Here is a 19,612-nt window from a genome sequence, read left to right on the forward strand (position 1 = left end):
AGAATCAAGTCAAGCTTCCAAAACAATTACATTTAAAAATTACATTGTACCTGGAAATTTGTAGTACCTGTACTTGACGAAACATGCCTGGTTGGTATTCATCTAGCCAATCAACATGCCATACGAGCAATGATCCATCCATAGGATGAATACTAAATAGCATGTCTGCATTTTTATTCCATTCAGCTAGTTGTATTTCAATCTCATGATCAATAATAGCTGAAGACAAGAGAATGGAGCTTGAATTTGAAACAGGTTTTTCACCAGGAAATTCTTTCTGTTCTTGATTTTTTCTCTGTTCTTCTTTACTATCATCAGTTTCTAGTAGAATTATATAAAAAGTGAAGAGATCTATATATTAAAAATATACTTAAATTTTGATATAAAAGATATATTTTTTTGGAACTCCTCTGAATCAATCCTAGTAAAAGGCATCTCCATAGTTACACATAGTACAGGATTAAGACATTCTTCCTAAAATAACTGTATAATTTTAAATGTTACATTTTATAAAATCCTTTGATAGGCTAGATCTATTTGACCAAAGAGCCAGCCATGCTATTTAGGAATTTGCCTTCTATTGACTATTTATTCATAACTACACTCGTTAAAAAATTCCACTTCTTCTAAGAACGGTCTCATTTGCTTTTACTATATGACCAGCATCATAACATTTTTCAGGAGAGCCAAAAATTTTATTTTGGCCATCTTTACTAAACACAGCAAAAAAATTCTAATTTTTAGACCTCAAAAATATACCAACTTTCTTATTCTATTTATATTTTTATCTTTCTATTACATCTCACTTGTTACTGATCATAAAGTTTCATTGACACTCACACAGTACTTTAGTAAATCAGTATGTTAGTATTTTATGCATGAAATACTTCTATAATTTAGTCCAAGGACCTCCAAAGTTGGCAACTTCAAGACTTGTAGACCAACTCCCAGAATTCTCTAACCAGCATGGACAGCTGAGGAATTCTGGGAGTTGAAGTTCACAAATCTGCCAACCTTGGATACCCCGATTTAGTCAATTCTTTTTAAGTATTGTATTCTTTAGTATTTTATCTATTTGTTAAATAGTCTGAACTATTTTATTTATTAACCTTCCAGAAAAATTGTTTTTATTTTATTTAGGCACCTTTGCAACCTTTTACTAATGCTGATCAATGATCTTAGAAAAACTACTACGCTAGATTATGTATTTATTTACAATAATTTTGTTTTTATCTTTAAAGCTCTATATGACACAGAGACAGCTTATTTGTGGGTATGCTCCAGATCTCTACCATTAAATGCTGTCACTTGATGGGATCCTGGAGGCATACATCCAAAGTAGCCACCCCAGTCCTTTAAAATAGCTTTCTACCTGATATGCAAAGGATTCCTAACCTTTAACTTTCTGGAAGGCTATGAAGATCTAGCTCTCTTCTTCCTCCTCCCCCCCCCTCCCCAGCTCGAGCTTGGAGGGCATTTGATCTGGCACCTGATGGGAAGAATTCTTTTGTTTATATTAGTTTTTGTGAGATGCCTAGGATCATTATATAACCATACCTAAAGTTCTATAAATAATTCATAAATGTTTATACTGCCTAGGTCACAAGACTATGTAAAACACAGGAAACATTTCCATATTCTAAAATAGCCAGTGTACGTGAATCAATTCATTATTCCATGCAGCCTGAAAAGAGTGAGAGAAGATAACAATATGAATTTTACCTTCATCAGATTTGAAAGTCATCTGATTAGGTTCTTCAGTGCTGACTTCTGAAGAAATATGCTCAAAATTTCTTCTAAACTGTTGTAAAAAAACTTCCATTGATAGGGTAAAATGCAATTCTTTATTATTTAGCCAGTGCACTACAAAAGGACCACTTTTTTCTTCACTTTCATTAAGACTCAGAGACATAATAGAAGGGAGCAAGGGAATGTCTACAAACAAAAATATACATTATATTCAGAAACATACATTTAAATTATTTTTACATTTTAGGCAGACTACTTTAGAAAGGGACATATACAGAGATTATAGGACAGATAATTTTCTTTTCCAGCAGCAGATACAAAGAAACTAATCAGTAATTTACCAGGACAATCTGCTTAGCAGAACTAAGTTGCCTCATTTTTTTATAAACAAGTAGCATATATAAAACATAATTTATTTTTAAAAATTAATTAGGACTAATGATGTTACAGATATTTGTTGGTGCAAAGTTCTACAGGGCTTTTAGAATTAAGCCAAACAATGTAACGTAAAAATGTACAATTTCATTTAGTATTTAGCAAAGAAACAACATGCTGATGCATTTACATCTAACTCATTTTGAGTGCGGTTACTGATTTTTAACAGACATTTGCTATAATGACTAATTAACACTAATTACCTTAAAAACAAATTGTCAGCATTTTTCATATGAAGCTGCATGAAGACTTATAACAAAAATTACTGAATGTTATGGTATCATTGCTACAAATCACATTTGTATTTATTAATTCCTCTTCGGGCAGCTTGCAACCCATGAAACTAAAAACATCCATAAAATTGCAATTAAAAAATGCAAAATAAATGCTATCATAAATACGTTTAAGAACTACTGATGCAGTAGAAAGAATTTTCAAAGCAACATTTTGAATTGTTTTACAACTTTAAAATTATATTCTCTTTTCAGCACAATTTTAGCATCTGTAAACTTTATAGTATAATGTGCTTTATAGAGATAAATCTAAATTGAATCCACTTATCCTAGAATTAAGTTTGCTTATTCTTGATCACCTGTGGCTGGATTGATGCTGGCAGCAATGTGGAAATGGCAAAGTGCATTTGACTGCAATGGGCTGTTTCGATGAACTACATGAGGATCTTGCTGATGGGGCAAGTATCCAGTATGTGCAAGTGCTATTGATCTTCTTCTTCCACGTCGGAAAGGTCTTAGATTTAACTGTTGAAGCCAAAAATATATTGTTCATATGACATAATGAAATGCAGAAAAATATTTTCTACACATCTGTATAATTCTGAACAGAACGCTCTGATTACATTTAAATAGGGTTGGATAGTTACCTTTCTTAAAAATACAGATAAAAACTCATTTTCAAACTAAATATTCAAATCAGACCTTATCAATTATTAATATCTGGTAGATGTCACTTCGTACCTCTAAAGTATTTTTCATGCTTTCTTTGCTAGAAGCATTCCTCTTAAAATTATTTAATTTCACTGGCTCAGGCCAATAGTTATATCCACCTTCATATAAGAGGCTATCATTAGGCAACAGAGTTTCTGCCCAGAGGCGGCATATATTGTCTTTGCAGCAGGTCAGCAGTACATTGCACACAGCACCACTAGGAAAGAAAGCCAGGTTAAGCAAAAAAAAATAATATAAATTTCAGAAAGAGGATTTTTGAATCCTATTCAGCGTTATTGCAATACCACATACTTTGATTTCATACATTGTTTTTGGCAACAGATGCTTAAAAATCTCATGGAAACTATTGATTTTTAATGCAGGATTGCAGTATTATTATTATATTTAATTTCAATTTTAATTATTATTGTTGTTGCTGTTGTTGTTGTTGTTTTATTATGAGTTAACCTACCCATATGGATATATAAAATGATTTGCACACCATTCAATAGTGCCAATAAAAAGCTAAGAAGAAAAGAAAAACGACCAGATGAACAAGGATTGACACAAAATAAATGATTAGGAAGAAAACAATATCCTAATCAAGGAACTACTGAGGAAAGAACCATACCCCTGCCATCACTGGCAGAGCAAGCTACTAAATATAGGCAGGGAGCAAATCTCACACTCACAGGCATTTCTGATATAATCCAGTCATATAAATGAAACATCTGCAAGCAAACAACCAAGTTTGAAGAGCAAGCACTCCACAGTTCAACCCTGAACTATATATATTGTCTTCTATTGGAACCCTCTATTATATTCCTTACTAACTATCTTTTGAGAGAGTAGAACCTGTTAGGTAAATAAAACAAAAATCCTTCATTGTAAGAGAACACAAAGTGAATTGTATGTTTTCTATAGCCAATGTTATCTTCTATATTTGCAGAGTATATTTCCAATACCAGTGAAGACACTAATTCCAACCTTGTCTATTAAAATTATACAGGTAGTCCTCAACTTACAAGAGTTACAAAGGTAACAGCTATTATGGACCTTGTGTGGCCTGAAACTCTACAGAAGTTGATTAAACCTTTGTTGGATGGAAAATGGAAATTAATTAAACCTTTTTTAGAGGAAAGCACTTCTTCATATGTAGGAAGCTCTGGCATGTCTCTAGCTGGTCCTCCAAAGGAAAAGGACTGGAGCTTCCACTCAGTCTGCACTGAGGAGCTTCTGCCCAGGAGTTTCTACTCAGTCTGTACAGTATACAGTATACAAATACAAATACAGTAACTATCAGCAAAATTGCTTGGTGTCAACCAAGCAATTTTGCTGATAGTTACTGTATTTTTCGGACTATAAGATTCACCGGACCATAAGACACACCTAGATTTAGAGGAAGAAAACAAGAAAAAAAAAATGTTGTTGCTTCCACACATCCCATTTTTGTCCTCCCCGGCATCCAGAAGCACTGCAGGCCAAAAACGTACCCGGATTTGGCCTCCGGAGGCCTCTGCGGGTCACATTTCCTTCCTAGCATCCAGAAGCACCCTGGAAGCCAAAAATGGGCATATTTTTGGCCTGCAAAGTGCTTCTGGACGCCGGGAAGGGCAAAATGGCATCTGCTGAGGTCTCTGGGACACCCAGCCCATAGACAAAAATGGGATTTAATTAGGGCAATCATCGGAACCCTGACAGGCGGAGGCTTTGGGAGGCCAAAAATGGGCCTGTATTCGCTTATAAGATGCACAGACATTTCCACCCATTTGGGAGGGGGGAGTGCATCTTAGTCCCAAAAATACAATAAATTGAAGCAGCAAGCTTGTGGAGGACTCATCATGAGCCATGAGTTTAATAGTAATAGTAGTAGTAGTAATAATAATAATAATAATAATAATAATAATAATAATAATAATAATAATAATAATAATAATAATAAGCACCTTGGGTGCACTCCCAAAACCACTGGAGCACCACTTGAACACCATAGGCATTGACAAATTTGCCATCAGTCAATTGCAGAAGGCAGCTTTACTTGGAACAGCTTCCATGCTGCGGCGATATCTGAAACACCATCAAATATCCAGATTTGCCTATCTCAGTTCCTTGGTAAGGACTCGGTAGGTAGACAAAAATGCCAAACCCAGTCTGAACATCTGGCTGACTTTGCAATGAATACTAATAATAATAGGCGCCTTGGGTGTACTCCCAAAATACTGGAACACCACTTGGACACCATAGGCATTGACAAATTTGCCATCAGTCAATTGAAGAAAGCAGCTTTACTTGGAGTTGTCAGAAAGAATATAAATTACAATATACAAACCATATACACGAAGATGTAAAGAAATCATAACTTTTATTTATTGAATGTTATTTATTTTGTAGCTATTCCTACCGTGGCATGTAGTTGCTTGTCTTCCGCCATGAAAAACCATCAACGGACCGAGGATGAACCAGATAAATAAACGAAAAATTGAGTTCCTGCATTGTGGTTTCTGGTGTTGTTTGTTGTGATGCAATCACTGATTTCCAGCAATCAGTGTTATACCACACCTTTACAAGACAATCATCCTGTATAATAATGAATAAACCATAAATGTTTTTAATTTATGTAACTTCTGTAGGAGAGTTTTTTCAATTCTAACAGTCATAAATTCACTTTTCCACCTATTATTTTTAATAGCATGTACTAGCCTACATCCAATTCAGTAACATTCCTACTTATGAAAGGAAAATGACAAGAAATTACTTATATAAGTAATCCACGTTTAAAGATAGTAATTAAGACTGGAATTTCCATTGCTAAGCAATGCAACTGTAAGCACAACATCATGTAACCACATCCCTTAATCCCCCTTGCTCTTAAGTGAGGACTGTGGATTGTTAAGAAGTTTCTTGAACTTCCCACAACCAAAGTGAATGTACATGGGTATATACTGCATATATATGTATGTTATGCCTTTACACACACACACACACACACACACACACACACACAATCTGATATGGTTGTTAATTGGTTTTTTTCTGCTACTTTATTCCTAACTAATGTTTAAATATATTAATACTAAAATAATTTTACCATTATTATTGCTATTACAAAACATTGATATTTTATACAAATAATTGATACAAACTGAAATGAAAAATAAAGTCTATCATACCTTCCCTGCAGTAGCAAAAAATTCTCCATCTGGTGAAAACATCATTAGATGAACTTGAGAAGCAGTTCTATAAAAAGAAAGGGAAAGCATGGTAACTAACTGAGATTTCAAAAGCTTAATAATTTGTTGTGACAAATTTGTTAGACACTTTTTGTATATAATAACTTTTCCAATCAACATAAATACTGCTTCTGATTGAGGCATACTTAAATTTCAAATGAAACTGATCTACTTTAAAGGAATTTCTTTGATGTCTGAATAGTGGACAACAAAACTAGAGTTAACTAGTGTTCTAGCTTACCACATGGCCTTTTGACTCATCATGAGAACATCACAGATCAATCTATAATAAATTTCATCCATCCATATATCTTGAGTGCATATTGGCTTATTTTAGCAAACCAAAGACAGTTTACAGGTAGCCCTCATTTAGCAACAATTGGGACAGACAGTTTAGTTGTTAAATAAAGTAGTTGTTAAGTGAAACTGTGACTATGTTTATGATCTTACTTCAGCTTTCTTATGCTTTATAGATTTGTGAGGATCATAAATGGAAGGATTGATTGTAAAGTTACTTTTTCATCACTATCTTTACTGTGAATGGTACCTAAACAAGGCAATTGCTAAATGAACATCACCTGAATTAAGTGGAGTCAGAGAGGGATGAAAATATTTTTGTGATGAGGCACTGCTGCTACTATAAGGGAGGCAATTACCTGTACAATGCTGAAAATGGTCTCTCTTTAAACAGTTACTGCAATTATCTCTCAGTAACAAAAGAACAGTTTTTAAAGAAAAAGTTCTTAAGAACAGTATATATACATTGGCAAATGTTCTTGGAAGATACAGATTATTTCCTAACTCCCCGCGACCCGTTTTGGCTGGCAGAGTGCTGCAAGAGCCAGCATTTCCTTTACCTTCTCTTAACGGCATCTGCCAACCAGAACTAGATACTCTCCAAGATTGGGTTACTTCCCGCCCTCCCATATTTCCACCCAAATATTAACCAGCTTTAACTCTGCATAGCTTCTAAATCCCAATAAGGAGTACCAGATTCTAATCTTTGAACTACTGAGATAAGTTTTGTATCTAAACCTTGAGATTCTGCTTCATGAGGCTGATCTAATTTTTCACGTTTGATTCATTTAACATTTGTTCTTTTTTTTCTTCCAAGATGGCATCTAAATCATTTGGCAGCAGAATAATTACATAGTCATTATGTGTCAATTGTGTCAAAACTGACTAAGCCCCAATACAGCAAGGTGTCTATATCATCTTTCAAATCATTTTCTAAATAGAAGCTCATTAGAAGATACATCAATTTTCGCAACTCGTTTTGGCTGGCAGAGTGCTGCAGGAGGCAGCACCTTCTTCACCTTGTCTTTAGCAGCATCTGCCAACTAGAACTAGGTACTCTCCAAGTTCTGGATGGCTGTTGTTCAGAAGAGCCAAAAATACCTGGCTCTTCACCTAGGTCTTTGATGAGAGACAGTGAGCCCCCTAGTATCACTGAGTTTGTCATATTTTATCTAAAATCTTTTATCTGTGATTGATTTGTGAATTTTTTATTGTTGTGAGCCACCCAGGGTCATTGAGAATTGGGTGGTATATCAATTTTGTAAATTATTACTAATATTCCTTCTCTAGGGCTGTGTCAGCGGTAGTAACAAAGATTGATAGACTGTTGGACAGACAGTTTTTAGAGACATTTGGAGAAATTGTCGGTTTATTTATGCTCTGCAGAAGAATCAAGCCCCATAGCAGCTGGGGACACTATATGTCTTTAATCTCTACATTATGGGATTGAGACTATTTATGCTAGAAAGTAAATCTTCCTTTGTTTGGAATAGCAGTTTTGAATGGAAAGGAAAAAAATGTATCTTGAGCCTGTGTCAAATGCCCATCAAGCCCACTACGGCCACGTCCCACGCCCACCCCCAGCCTTCTGAGGTCAAACACAACCCTAGCGGCCCTCAATGAAATAGAGTTTGATACCCATGATACACTAAACTACAAATCAAGTTTAAAAACATGATTAAGGCAATATTAATATATTACTTACTTGTTCTGCCAGATGATTCTCCATTTCTGAGGATCAGTTTTTTCACAATTTTCATCTTCTGCTAGATTTTCAAAACTGACATTAGACCAAAGCTGCAAACAACTGGAACTAGTCAACAGACGAGAACCTAGATTTTTCAAATTAAAAAGCACATATTTGTTTAGTTTTAATAGACCAGAAGCCACTATGGAATTAAAGATATTTAGATGAAAACTTTGAACTATGTTTTATAAAACTATGGAGAATACCATACTGTAGATGGAGGTTAGATAAACAGACATTTAAAAAAACCTAGCAAATGAACATCACTTTATAAATTATTCCTTTTGTCCGATGACAATATTTGAATTGTAGACTGTAATCAATTACATGAAATGGGAATGTGAATATCTACTTATATTGGTTACAATTTGGAAGAAAGTACAGCATTATAGTCTCCTCCGTGGGCTGGTGGGGAGCAGCGGGGGGGGGGAGACGGGACAGATGTCTCCTGCATCACTTTGTCAGCCAACAGGGTCTGTGGAGGCCCCACAAGGCCTCTGCATAGCCTACTTTTGTCCTCCCCGGCCTCCAGCAGCACTATCCTGGCTGAAAACAGGCCTTTTTGCCAGGCAGAGTGTTGCAGAAGGCCGGGGACGCCAAAAATGGGCTGTGTGGAGTCACATGCGGCCTCTCCGTGGCCCGTTTTGGCCAGCAGAGGCACTGCGAGCCAGTCCTTTGATATTTCCAGGCTGGCCCTGTAGGCCAGATTTAAGCACCCTGTGGGCCAGATTTGGCCCACAGGCTTTGAGTTTGACACCCCTGATTTAGGGCATCTGAAAATGTGCTGAAAAGTGTTTAAAATAGAACTAGATCAGAGTGAAAACTAAGAAAAGAAGTATCCTTCCTTACCTGTGGGATCCCAGGTTAAATTGTGCACAACATGTTCCAAGCAAATCTGATCTGAATTCTGCCATTGATAACATAATCCCTAAAATCACACAAAACACAATGTGAAATCCATAAATCTATGGCAGCATGTAATCAATTGAAACTATAAACATTTGTAATAAATCTAACAGAAGTAGTTTTATCAAACCAGATATTGATATGGCAAATAATTTTGTACATTTGTACATTTTTAAAACAAACATTTAGCATAAATGGAAATAAAATTATATATGTTTAGCTATTATTATAGAATGAAAAATACTAAGTTTAACAGGACAAAGTAGACCATTCACGTAACAGTTATCACACAAAAAAATAAATCTATTCCATGAAACAAATCTTATTAAGAGAAAAGTTTGATCATTATAATTCAATATATATTGATCCTAGGTCATATTGAATTAAATAAACTTTATTACATCATGAAGCATAAAAGGTTGTGCTGCAATGTTCCTTCTGCTTCACAATGTGTCATTTATTCATTTCAGCTGCACTTATTGAAATGCTTAAAAAAGAAGCTTGCATAAAGCATTTCAGGAAATAAGTACTAGCTTGTCCAGTCCCTCCAATTATCTAGCTTCAATAAGTAAACATGGGAAAGATTCATCTTTAGCTCTTAGAAGTTACTTTTCAGTGCATGTGACTTTGATTTCTTTTTTTCCCCTCTGAAGTATTCTAATTTTGTTTTAGTGTCTTCCAGGCAAATTCATTGAAACTCATGATGTGGACAATTAATTTTGAAATGTAATTGAAAATCAGTAATCAGTGTTGCACAATGAAAGACATTATAGTTACATAAGTCAAATTTCCAGTGCTTTGTAATCCAAGATCATTTGTACTTTCAGGATACCTGAGATACTGGATGGAATGAATAAATAAATAAATAAATGGCTAAAAAATTCAGTCACCTTAATATAAAAATAAAGCACTCAAACCAAATGTGACTTAAACTTTCCACTGCCTAGAGTGCTACTTGTAATCTGCCATCTTAATCCTTTGATGAAAAACTATCTGGAAATTCCAGGATTGTAAGCAGAGAAGGAAAAAAATGTCAAAATCAGCAATGTATATCATACGGTAGTTATGAAAATTGTCCATGTGAAAATTACAAAATTAGTTGCTTTCGATATAGGCTTGCCTTTAAGTCTGAATAAAAACTTAATTTACACAACAAGCAACTGCTACACCTTTTCCTTTTCTAATAAAGTACTTTAAGAAAGCTGACTTCTTTCAGGCACTTTACAAAAGTCTGGTGCTATTTCAACAGTTTCTATAATACTTTTTGTTTTGCCTAATAGTTCATAAAAATTTAAATCATGGGAGCTAAAACTAGCCTCAGGACTGAAGGCCATCAGTTGCTATTAAATAACAGTGCAAATGCTACATAAAACCAATCAAATAAATTGACCAAAACTCCATGTAAAAATTAACTTAAACTAAAGTCAACAATATAGCTTTTTTTCATGTCTTAAGTATAATTCTCTCTATTACAATGTCAGGAAAATTTGTGTAACTGTTAATAACCCACTCAAAGTTTATTAGATTTCAGAAATAATCAAAGCAAATTATGTATATAATTAATTAATATGACAGAAAAGATGAATCACTTACAGAATTATGATTCTTCTTCTGCTTTAGATGTTTGACTGGCTCAAAGATGCAAATTATATTTCCATAAGCAGCTGCAATCTAAAACAAATTGCAATTTAATCAGCAGTTTTTGTAATCTCTATTTCATAGAACTACAAGGCACAGAAGTTTATTCAACTATGTCCTGTTGGCTGAAAGAATATCAACCAATAAAATAATTATTTATTTATTATATTTGTCAGGCAGTCTAACCCAAACAGTATGATTGTGAGTGGCATACAACATAAAGACAAACAATCTACATCTATATCTATATTCCTAACTTATCTAGAACAGGTGTAAAATCAATATAAATATATTTCTTTATATACAGATACAACATATTTTATCTGAAATTTATCATATATGAGAAAAAAAGTAAAAATAGTTTAACAAGCAGATTTAACATTACAGAAACATTTTTAGGAAATTGAAAAATATTTTAATATATTAATTTAAATAATAAAATCATCAGCATGAATTTCTTCAGCAGACTTCAATGCATAAATGGAGAAACAAAAGTCCTTCCATTTCACATTGTACACAACAATCTAATATGGCCAAAGATTCATGCTGATGCTTGAATTCGCTTCTGCTTTTGCTTGTAATTTATTTCACAGGCAGGTTTGATTAAAAAAAAAAAACTTCATATTTTTTTGCAGAATGACTGGAAAAATATAGTAAGATATATCCTAAAAATGAAATACAAGGAAAATGTGATTCTAAACTATCGATATACAACATGACCTAAAATTTCTATCCAAATAACACAGAATCTAAAGTAAATACAATAAGCACAAAAGTACCATATAGTGAAAGGAAAAACTGTAAACATCATACTATCAAGTAGGAAAACAACTTTTGAGAAATCTGAAATGAAACCAGTGATAACTAAATTACATTCAACCTATAGGGGAAAGAAACCACAAATCTTAAACTTCCATTTATGGGGATAAAATTAAATAAAAAATAAAATTGATTAGTAAAATTAAATATCCTGTTTTTGAAGTATTACTATTGATACTGCTTGAAAAAATTAAAGCACTAAAATGTTTAAAAAAAAAGCTGAATTAATACCAAATAATCTAAATATCAATGTTTGGTTTTGGCTTATGTTGTATGCACTCAGCCATTTTGGCTTACTCAAAAATCTTTGACTCAGTGTAATTTGAAAACTAAGATGGTGAAGCATTTTTTTCCTTACTTTGCTTAATATGCATATTAAGAAATTGTTATCTATTAAGCATATTCATCCCTTTAGGTCTAATTAAGTATATATTTATGCCATTTTTATCTATTTAAGTATAGATCCATGTGAAAGACTCCCAATAGCAAGTACCTACCGAATTTGATATGTCATTATTATAATCATATTGTATAGGAAATTAGAATATAACCAAAATACCATTATTACTTACCTTCCCTTGCTGCATGGAACAATCTACACACCCCACTTGTATATTTCCATATTTTGCTCCAGGAATTATTTGTAACCTTTCAAAATCTGTCCCCAATATCACTATGTCACATCCTGATGCATAAGCCTACGGGGGGAGGGGAAAGGAAAATTGACTAAATAATTGTCCTTTATTTTTTGTTAAAAGCCCAAAGAAAGGAACAATATCTAGCGTCCATAACTCAGTCTACACATGTATTTTTAATTATGTCTATAATGCAAATGAATATTACCTTAATAATCCACCACTAACATAAATAAAAAAGGTTTTTCAGATGCTATGTGGATAGCCACTTTATAAGATATGTTTCCTCCCAGAATACCTTTAATTTTTATGACTTTCATTAAGATATAATTACAAAGGACAAATGTACAATCTATGAACCGTATAAACTTTCCTTATATGAAGTTCTCAAACTTGAGGTAGAACTGTTTTATAAGAAATGTCTTCACATTGGGAATTTTATTCCATCAGGGAGGGAGGAACTATTTGAGCATATATTCTTGTGGCTTTTACAGATCACTTGATCATCAGGAGGCAGTGAATGATTAGTTTTGTCCTTATAAACGAAACTACATAACCCATGACAGATCATCATTTCAGAGATACATTCCTAAAAAGATTCCTAAGTGCCTTCAATAATGGCAATGCTTATAATATACTTGAAAAGTTCTTAAAAATTCAGGGAAGATATTTAGAGACGATCTACCTTGAAAGTAGCCCATGTTAAAGTATATAGCACAATCAAACATCAAAAATTGACCACAAGAAAAGATTTATGACATTTTCTATTACATCATAAATGGTTCTATGATAATTTTATGTCATAAAATGCTTTATAAAATTTGCCAAATTTGAATTCCACAGGAGTCATGGGTCCCGGATTTTGTAAGTTAGCCCATTTGAGATACTTTGGTTCAAAACGTTTTGCCCTATCATTTACTCTAGTCCAGTTAAAGGTTACAGACCCAACAATTTTATTAGTATATAGGAAGATATACATTGCATACACCTACACACATATATTTATACAAATAATGTACACACATATATAAATAAGTGTAAAGACATTCCAAATAAATTTCATGACAGAGATGTCATATAATACGTTCTACATTTTCCCAAATATTCCTATTTGCTAGTCGAAGAGGCCATTGGATCCAACCACTTAACAAGAAAGAGAGAAAGAAACATCAAACTATTTTCTACTACATTTAAAAAACACTGTATTCTACACTTCAACAACATTATATCAATTGAGTACATGTAAGGTTACTTTATTCATCTTATGATCAAAGAAATACAATGTGGTTTTTTTTTTACAAAAACTACAATTCAAAATCCTTTAAAATAGATTTGGGCTTAATATAAATACTTGAATTAGATAAATTGACATATTTATATTCCTACTATTGCAACAAATGTGTGTCTCAGGAAAGACTATATACAGATTTGATAAACAATGATTTAGAAAAACTTACACTCCTGTTTTCTTGTCTTAGTCCAGGAGTCTGCAACCTTAAACACTCAAAGAGCTATTTGGACATGTTTCCCACAGAAAACACCAGGAGCCACAAAACCTGGATGGGTGTGGCCCATTCAACGTCACTCCCACCCAGTCACATGACTCCCCACAAGCCACGCTTACCCAGGCTCCCAGAGTTTTCTGTGTGAAATGGGTCTTTCTCTCTCTCTCTCTCTCCCTCCCTCCCATTTCTGTTTTTCTCTCTTTTTTCTCTCCCTCTCCCTTCTTTCTTTTTCCTTTCTTTCCTTCCCTTTCCCTCTTTCTCATTGAATATGATAGCAAATCCAAAATAAAATTATTAATTGTGGGAAACTGCTTCTCCGTAATCTTTTTATAGTGAACTTTCTAAGTTGATAGAAACTGGCAAGATTGTACTAACAGCGATAGCACATATATTTAGATTTTTGAGTTTGACAATATAATACATTACCTAAAATTATAAATAATCTATTTTCAGATGCATTTTTGCCATCTCTGTTATTTCCTCTAAAAAAAATCAGACTTGTTTCCAATTTGTGCCTTCAGGCAAACTGCAGTTTTCTTGGCAAGAGATCTAGCTTGCCATTACTTTCGTCATAGTTCTTTCTTTTTCTTTCTTTCTTTCTCTCCCCCTTCTCTATCATTTGTTTCCCTCTTTTCCCTCTCATTCTCTCCCTCCAGCTCTCTCTCATTTCTCTCTTTCTTCCCCTTTTCTCTCTCAATTGTTTCTCTTTTTTCTCTCATTCGCTTTCTCCATCATTTTTCATTTCTTTCTCTCATTTGTTTTTCTTTTTCCTTTCCCTCCCTCTCTTCTCTCCCCTTCTCTCATTTATTTCCCTTTTCCCTCTCTCATTCTCTCCCTCCAACTCTCTCATTTCTCTCTCCCTTTCCCTTCTCTCTCTCTCTCATTTGTTTCTCTCTTTCCTGTCTCTCATTCTCTCCCTCATTTTCTCATTTTTCTCTCTCTCCTTTTCTCTCTCTCTCCTTTTCTCACTCTCATCTCTCATGCTCGCACACACAAGCAGGATATCCTCCTGGTCCAGAATCACAGCAGTGGTAATGATGGTGACTCCTCCTCCCACTGCTGCCAGATGAGCAGCGGGCCGTACTACACAGGAGAGCTCGAGCTCTTCCGTCCCTGCGTCCTGCAGCGGTGGCTGACCGTCCTCATTCTCCTCCTTCCTGAGATGACACAAAGGGGACCGCAGCTGGCTTTGAGCTGTCCGTGAAGGACACAGAATCACAAAAAGTAGCCGGTCGCAGGCAGCGTGGAGAAAAGGCTTGTGGAGCTTCAGCCACGCAACTCTGTGGACAGACTTGTGCCTTCTCAGGAAAAAGAGGTCACGTGATGAGCCAGAGTCTCAGGGCGGAGAGAGGTCGCACAACCGGGTCGGCAGGGAGACACAGGAGAAGGGTCAAAGAACCGCATGCAGCTCTGGAATTGCAGATTGCTGACACCAGTCCTAGTCTAACATAGCTAGAAGTCAGGGTTCATGCTGAGGCTAGCAGAGCTATAGTAAACTGAATCAAGCTATCTTCAAAATTATAGATGATTTCATCTCTGTCTTAATATTAACCTGAATTAAAATATGGGCCTAATACTATAATAGCTAACTAAAATCAAGCCACTAGAAGAATCATGTACAATCTCAAAGATTTAATAAATAATTATCACTTCTATAGCCATGTAATTGTTTATCATAAGCTGATCAACTCAGGCATGGCAGGGAAGTAGGACTTCCTGTTCAGTTTATTTATTTATTTAGTGGATTGCATATTACACATGGACTAGCAATACAAATTAACATTTCAAATATATTAGTAAAACCCACTGGGATCTGACAGGGTTAACTACCAGTTCAATGATTTACAAGGTTCGGTGATTTACGATGTGCTTCCCTGCACGCTGTGCGCACACCTGTAAATCGTCATCAGCCTAGTGCCTGGACAGCTGAGCAGCACTGCACGCCAAGAAGCAGCATTTGAAAAAGTACTTTTTTCCTGCTTTTTTAAATGCAGCTGTGCCTCGCTCGGCAGCTGAAGTTGAAAAAGCAGGAAATAAAGGTCAGGTAAGAGCCCAAGCAGGTGGGTGGGCAAAAACATTAGCAGACATAGAACCGGTTTTATGTCTGCTGTCTTCAGAGCTACTGGTTCTACAGAGGTGGACAGAACCAATAGAAACTCACCCCAGAATTGGTAAAACCCCAAAAATATAAGTGTCAAAAAGATGTATATTCAAATATCAATGTCTAGGTATCAATATCTAACAACTGAAGTGCAGTATTGTTTATATTTTAAAAAAACAAAAAAACAGATACTGGACTGGTAAATGCCCTCAGCTTACAGTGGTCATGTGATCTACAGTTTGACGTGGGATCCCACAGTCATCAGCCCAAAGGCTGGTATACTCCTGTTCAGTCCATTCAAGGTGATTAATGGCCTTTGATGGGCTTCAAGGGCATTTAGGGATTTTTCCTGGGTAGCTGGTGGGCAGTTCTACCAGAAACTTTAAACTTCACCTGGAATGGTGTCTTGAATCAGATTGTGCTCATATGGCATTACCGTGTTCATCAATCCCATGGAGCTCTCTGGATTTCTGAAAGGCTTAGGAAATGAAACTACAAAAGAGATGTCTGGATCATCACTGGAAGATGATGAAGAACAAAACCACCCAGAAGCGTAAAACCCCCATTTAAGTATTACATTGTGACAATAAGAATAGCTAAGCAAGACACTCCACTAGTGAGGAGTTACAGACATAACCTTTCTCCTCCGACTGGAACTGACTTCTAAGGGAAAAGGTGAATTCCTGAAGGATAGTGCTTTCAATTTCTGACTCCCACAGCCAGTTCAGAAGGCTACTGTGGTCAAGAGTATCAAAAGCGGAAGTTCAAGGAACATTAAGATGGATGCACCACCCCCATCCTTGTTTTGAAAAAGGTCTCTAACCAATGCTGTCTCTGTACTGAAGCCAGACTGAAACAGATGTATATTATTTGTTTTCTCCAAGATCCTCTATAATAGCAGTGACAAACTCATGGCATCATCACATGATATATAGCGACTTTTTCCCCCTTCGCTAAACCGGGTGTGGGTGTCATGCATCCGGCTTGACAGCCCTGCTCTATAACTATTATTCAACCACCTTTTCCACAACGTTCACCAGAAAGATTGGAAACTGACTAATAATGCTCCAACAGGAAGAGATCCAGTCATGACCTATTGAGGAGGGGGCATACCTCCACCTCCTTCAAGTCTGGTGGGATCATCACTTGTCTCAGGGACAAAAGGACGGAATGAATCCATTCCATGGTTACTTTCTGCCTGTTTTAATAACCGAGGTGTGGCCAAATCTAATAAACAGGTAGCTGGAATGACAAAGGATCTTTTCCATTTCCTTGGACATAACACAATCATACTCAGTCCAGTTAATATCACTATTCCTTGGCAACTCAACAGGACTTATCAATCAGATTCCAACCTTTGAGAAAATATGAGGAACTCTTCTGGATAGCAATATTCATCAGCACAGTCCTGGAAATATTCCTATGGCCCCCTAGAGTGGTTCTTCCTGAACAGGGCTGCTGAGCAGCTATAGAGAGATGCAATAAGAGTGGAAAAATAGTAATGTTTTGCCATCCTTATTGCCATGATATAGGTCTTAATATGAACTATCACTTGTGCTTGGTCAGATTCACTCTTTGTCTTTCCGTAATATTGCTCCAGACATTGTTTCTGGTGTTTCATCTCTTGGAACTCCAGAAAACTAGAGTACCCCAAGATCAGCACATAGAGGAAGGATGCATAGGTGCAATCCAGTCCAGGGCCTCCCCTGTATGCCAATCGAGGCTGCTGCCAAGGTCACTGCTGCAGTGCTGACATATGAACATCACCAGTATATTTAGTTCCTTTAAACTATTACATTTCTAAAATATTGAGCCTTGAGCATAATAACCCAATTTAGACCAGTTCTATATTAAAGCTACAGTAATTCATGTAGTAATTCTCAGCTGAGGTGATAGCTGACAATAGTTTCCTTATCTTCCTTGATTTAATTCTTACTGAAGTTAAATCTATTATCTTCCCTTGCAGTATTTACTTTTTTGTGTGTACTGTTAGAAATTATCAGAATGAAGCAAATAGAAAGACACAATAGAACCTCCACCTAAAATAAAGAATGCCATCCAAGGATCCTGAAGCAACAATGTGATTTCAGAGGTAAAAGCTTCCTTGTATTTCCATCAACTATCATTGTTGACATTAAACAATACTGGATTATTTGGTAAACAATACATATGCTGAGTTTATAAAATTCTGGTTCTTCAAGGTCTGTCAGGTTCTTCTCTGCTTGAAAAATGCAAGATAATGCCATAATAAAAACCTGATAGAGGATTCTTGACATTCTCCAAAGCACATCCCACTTTCAATTCCTATATATAATAATATATATAAAACTTAGAGATAAATGGGAATTAGCATATACTGGCTAATACCATCTAATTTAAGAGGAATAACTACAGCAGTTATTCTTTCTACATAGCCAATATTTAAGGTAACATACAAAAATAATTGTATATCCTATACAAGCAATTTTCTTTCATTGCTAATGGATTATTTCACTACCAGATATAATTTCACAAAGAAGCAAATTAAGACTTAAATCAGGTCCGACCGGGTCGCTGGTGCGGGCCTTTGTGGCGCTCGTGGCTCGGTAACCCGGGGCGCTTCAATGAAAAGTGGCGGCGTCGCTTATCGGTAAAAGCCATCCCGAAAATATAGTTCGTAGAGCCAACGTGCCGTGTCTATGCGACGGGCGGGGCGTCAAAGGTTGGGAACCCTGACTTAAATGAAATCTTATGTAAATGCTGAAAATATAGTTCTAGTAGCCAACAGTATGTCTATTCATCATTGAACAAATAAGTAACTCCCTAATTAATTGCAATTCTGCAATTTTTCAGTGATATTAGTATATACAGAACATACTGTACAGATAATACATGATTTTGTGCTGTTCTTTAAGACCACTTTCCAGAATAAATGGCACATTTTTGTAACACCTCCTCTGCAAAAGGTGCAGTGGCCACCAGTAGGCTTATGGGTGCTATTCAAATGGTTGCTTCTTATATACAAAGTCCCTTAACATAAGGCCTAGTTATCTGAGGGAACATTATTCTCCCATTATTTCTGACCATTCTAAAAATCAGACTCAGCATTGAGTCTCATCCAAGAAGCAATATCATTTTATGGAAGATGGGAGAAGTTGGTTGCATCATGGCACCTGCCTTTGAATCAACATCCCCCAGATTTAATGTACATTTTCCCCTAAACGTATCTTGAAACTGTGCCTTTTTCCAAGCTTTGAGCTAAAGTAGAATTTTGTAATGGCGCATGGGAAAAACTCTGGAAGGCAGGGGAAGACCCATATCCAGGGCCAATGGTCAGATAAGTGGCTTAGCTAGAAGAAAGAACATGGCTTTGGCAAACATCTCAAATATTTTTTCATAGTTTCTTGGGCTTAAAAGTAACAGGGGATAAATGTTACTTTCAGATTGGTGGCAATCTGTTAATGTATTCTTACAATATAGCAGAACTACTGTAGTACTTTTGGTTGTGCTTCTTGTCTGGACTACCTCACAATACTGACAGATGTGGGTTCCATCTGTAAAAGCTTTTAAAGAACATTTGTTCTATTTCATATTTGGTATTGTTTGTTTTTAATTCTGTTTAACACT

The 19,612-nt window shown here is 35.5% G+C and overlaps 1 protein-coding gene across 1 annotated transcript in view; it reads right to left on the reverse strand.

Moving 5' to 3' along the window:
- DMXL1 (Dmx like 1) overlaps nt 1-19,612 on the reverse strand; it is an 83,633-nt gene that overhangs the window by 62,675 nt on the left and 1,346 nt on the right. Inside the window, exons 2-11 of the mRNA XM_026673533.2 lie at nt 12,338-12,463; nt 10,902-10,979; nt 9,252-9,330; nt 8,361-8,487; nt 6,299-6,365; nt 5,530-5,705; nt 3,159-3,345; nt 2,777-2,942; nt 1,723-1,935; nt 68-321 (exon numbers count right to left, since the gene is read on the reverse strand). Of these exons, the coding sequence (XP_026529318.1) occupies nt 68-321; nt 1,723-1,935; nt 2,777-2,942; nt 3,159-3,345; nt 5,530-5,705; nt 6,299-6,365; nt 8,361-8,487; nt 9,252-9,330; nt 10,902-10,979; nt 12,338-12,463 (1,473 nt within the window). The remainder of the gene's footprint in view (nt 1-67; nt 322-1,722; nt 1,936-2,776; nt 2,943-3,158; nt 3,346-5,529; nt 5,706-6,298; nt 6,366-8,360; nt 8,488-9,251; nt 9,331-10,901; nt 10,980-12,337; nt 12,464-19,612) is intronic.

This window comes from Notechis scutatus, chromosome 2, assembly GCF_049901735.1.
Source record: "Notechis scutatus isolate UNSWTSFEM ecotype Mainland chromosome 2, rNotScu1.2, whole genome shotgun sequence".
In the NCBI taxonomy this organism is placed as follows: domain Eukaryota; kingdom Metazoa; phylum Chordata; class Lepidosauria; order Squamata; family Elapidae; genus Notechis; species Notechis scutatus.